At 49.0% G+C, this 2817-nt stretch overlaps 1 protein-coding gene across 1 annotated transcript; it reads right to left on the minus strand.

The window, feature by feature from the left end:
* Positions 1-530: 530 nt before the first annotated feature.
* On the minus strand, positions 531-2612 carry CHRM5 (cholinergic receptor muscarinic 5). The gene has a single exon (XM_023752839.1). It carries the CDS (start codon positions 2535-2537, stop codon positions 948-950), a length of 1590 nt encoding a protein of 529 aa, XP_023608607.1. The 5' UTR covers positions 2538-2612; the 3' UTR covers positions 531-947.
* Positions 2613-2817: the final 205 nt, after the last annotated feature.

A 2817-nucleotide genomic window follows, 5' to 3' on the forward strand; every position in this document is an offset into this window, starting at 1 on the left:
CTTAAGACCACTGAGAACAGTTTAAGAGAACCCTGAGGAATAGCCGGAGAAGATCTTTAATCAGTGAAGCACTGTGTTACAACTCGTCTTCCTAAGAACAGAACAGGAATAAATGGGTTTACATGGGCACAAAATAGAATGCACAATATTTGTTAAGAAAAAAAGGGAAAATCCCCCCCTGGTAAAACCTAAAATAAGTGACTGTGGAGACTGGACCGTATTTATTAGCAGAATAAAGTCCCCTCTCTAGGACTGGGTGTGATCAGGTTTCAGGTCCTTCCACACGCAGGATTCTGAAAGGAAGGATGGGGACCAGCTTGATTTCAATGGATACCAGGAATTGGCATCAGCTGTAAAAGGGAATAGCAAGAGCTTTGCTCAGGTGTAGGGACAGGAAAACATACCACGGCACAGAACACATAATAGCTGTATAATAAATACTTTGTAAATAAATACTGATCGGTTTATAAAGAAAGTCTTAGAAGCCAGTTGAATACCACTCTTGTTGACAGGTAACACTGACTTACATTCCCTGGTTCTCACTGACACAAGACAACTTCATAGACACATACACACTGCACAAAAGTCTATGACATGTTTCCACAGGGGAGACGTTTCCAACCGGTCCCTGCTGTTCCCCACAGAAGGTTAGACAAAGGTCCCCTCAGTCACTGTCCACCGTGACCCAGCATGCCTCCCGCCTGTGAAGCCACAAGCCCATTCACTTCAATGGCAAACACCTGTGACATCAGGCAACCTTAGTCACAGACAGGAATAATTCAATGGGCAGCAACTGTGGCAGGTGTGACTCCTTTCTTTGGGCCACAGACCTCAAGCCTTTACAAAGTTCTCAGGGACTCGAAGTGACAGATGTCTTTTTTGAACATCAACAAACCGGAATCGGGAAGTGGATGATGGTCATTCTTTTGAGGGGAGTTATTAACTTTTCAGGGGAGCTTGCTGTTCCCCTGCCAGAACAATTTCTCTTCCACTTTTTTCTTTTTCCATCGGCAGAGAAGCAGCATCTTAAAGGTCTTCCGGAAGGTTCTGTTGCAGAGGGCATAGCAAATGGGGTTGACAGTGCTGTTGACGTAGCACAACCAGTAGCCCAAGTGCCACAGGGTGACGGGGACGCACTTGTCACAGAAGGTGGAAACCAGGACCATGATATTATAAGGGGTCCACGTGATGATGAAGGCCAGGAGGATGGCACTCAAGGTCTGGGCTGCTTTCCTCTCTTTGACAAGGACCATTCTCTTTCGTTTGGTTATTTGGTGGCTGAGGTTGGGATCCAGGCCTTTCGTGGAAGGGTCCTTGGACACTGGGGAGGAGCAGGGCATGATTTTCACCTTGCGACAGCCGTTGTTGGTCTCCTGGGTCCCGTCTGCTTTCACCACCAATCGGAACTTGTAGGCCACACATTTCTGACTCTTGGGTCTATGAGCAGCTGCTGGAGACAGGAAGTATTTTGGGGTGTCGTAGTCATTTTTTTCAGCTTGACCTTTCGCAAAAGTTTCCTTGGTCTCTTCAGTACTGAAGTCTTCCTGTGGGCTTTCCTTGGCCTGACTCTTGTAGACCACCTGGAAGACAGGGTCAGCGGTGGGCTTGTCCTCATCCTCTGAGGAGGGGCAGCTGCTGCAGGTAGTGAGCTGCTCAGCTTTGTCCCACTCAGTGCTTGGGCCGGAGGCTTGGGACGGCTTCCCAGGGGTGCTCCTGCGGGAGGATGACCAGGAAGCGTGGCTCCGTTCCCTCTGGGCCAGCGTGGGCCGCGGGCAGCCAAAGCAGCTGAGCAGAGCCTTGTGAGCTGGCTTTCTCTTCTCAGTTTCAGCTACAGAGTCAGAGCCCTGGAGGTCAGCAAGGTCCTTGGTCCGCTTCTCTGTTTCCCGGTAGATTCGGCAGTAGAGAATGGTCATGACGGAAACAGGAATGTAGAAGGCAGCAATGGCGGTGCCGAAAGTGATGGTGGGCTCCGAGAGGAACTGGATCTGGCACTCATCTGCAGGCACCGTTCGCTCCCCCACCAAGTACTGCCAGCAGAGGATCGCTGGGGCCCAGAGGATGAAGGAGATCAGCCAGGCCAAGCCAATCATGATGCCAGCCCTCTTTGGGGTACGCTTGGCCCGATACGTCAGGGGTCTTGTGATGGAAAAGTAACGGTCAAAACTGATCACCAGAAGGTTCATGACGGAAGCGTTGCTGGCCACGTAGTCCAGTGCCAGCCAAAGGTCACAGGCCAGACTCCCGAGAGCCCAGCGTCCCATGAGGATGTAGGTGGTATAGAGATTCATGGAGAAGACCCCAATGATGAGATCTGCGCAGGCTAAGCTGAGCAGGTAATAGTTGTTAACCGTCTTCAGCTGACTATTGACTTTGAAGGAGATCATGACTAAGACGTTGCCCACAGTGGTGATCAGGCTGACCACAGCAGTCACAGCTGCAATGGTGATGACTTCCCACAACCCATGGCGTTCCAAAGGCTGGTGATTCACTGGGGTGCCATTGACAGTAGTTGCATTGTGGTAAGAATCTCCTTCCATCCTGGTGCAGGATTTACATTAGGAGTAAGTCAGGTTCTATACTGTTCTCTTTTGTATCTAACACCTCTTCTGGGACAGCATCTGGAAGAGAGGGAAATACATTATCTCCACCTGCCAGCATGAATTTCTTTCCACTCATTGTTTAGAATTTCTAACAAAATACTGAATGTGGTCCCATACACATTTGGGGCAAGATGCTAAAATAAAATTTTTAAAGTTTTTAAAAAATTCTCACTAGATATTTTTATTTATTTATTTTTTGAGCGAGAGCAAGGGAGAG

This window comes from Myotis lucifugus, unplaced genomic scaffold (genome assembly GCF_000147115.1).
Source record: "Myotis lucifugus unplaced genomic scaffold, Myoluc2.0 scaffold_38, whole genome shotgun sequence".
In the NCBI taxonomy this organism is placed as follows: Eukaryota; Metazoa; Chordata; class Mammalia; order Chiroptera; family Vespertilionidae; genus Myotis; species Myotis lucifugus.

Excerpts from the sequence above, each read along its gene's own strand:
- CHRM5 (XM_023752839.1), bottom strand. The coding sequence starts at position 2,537 with ATGGAAGGAGATTCTTACCACAATGCAACTACTGTCAATGGCACCCCA.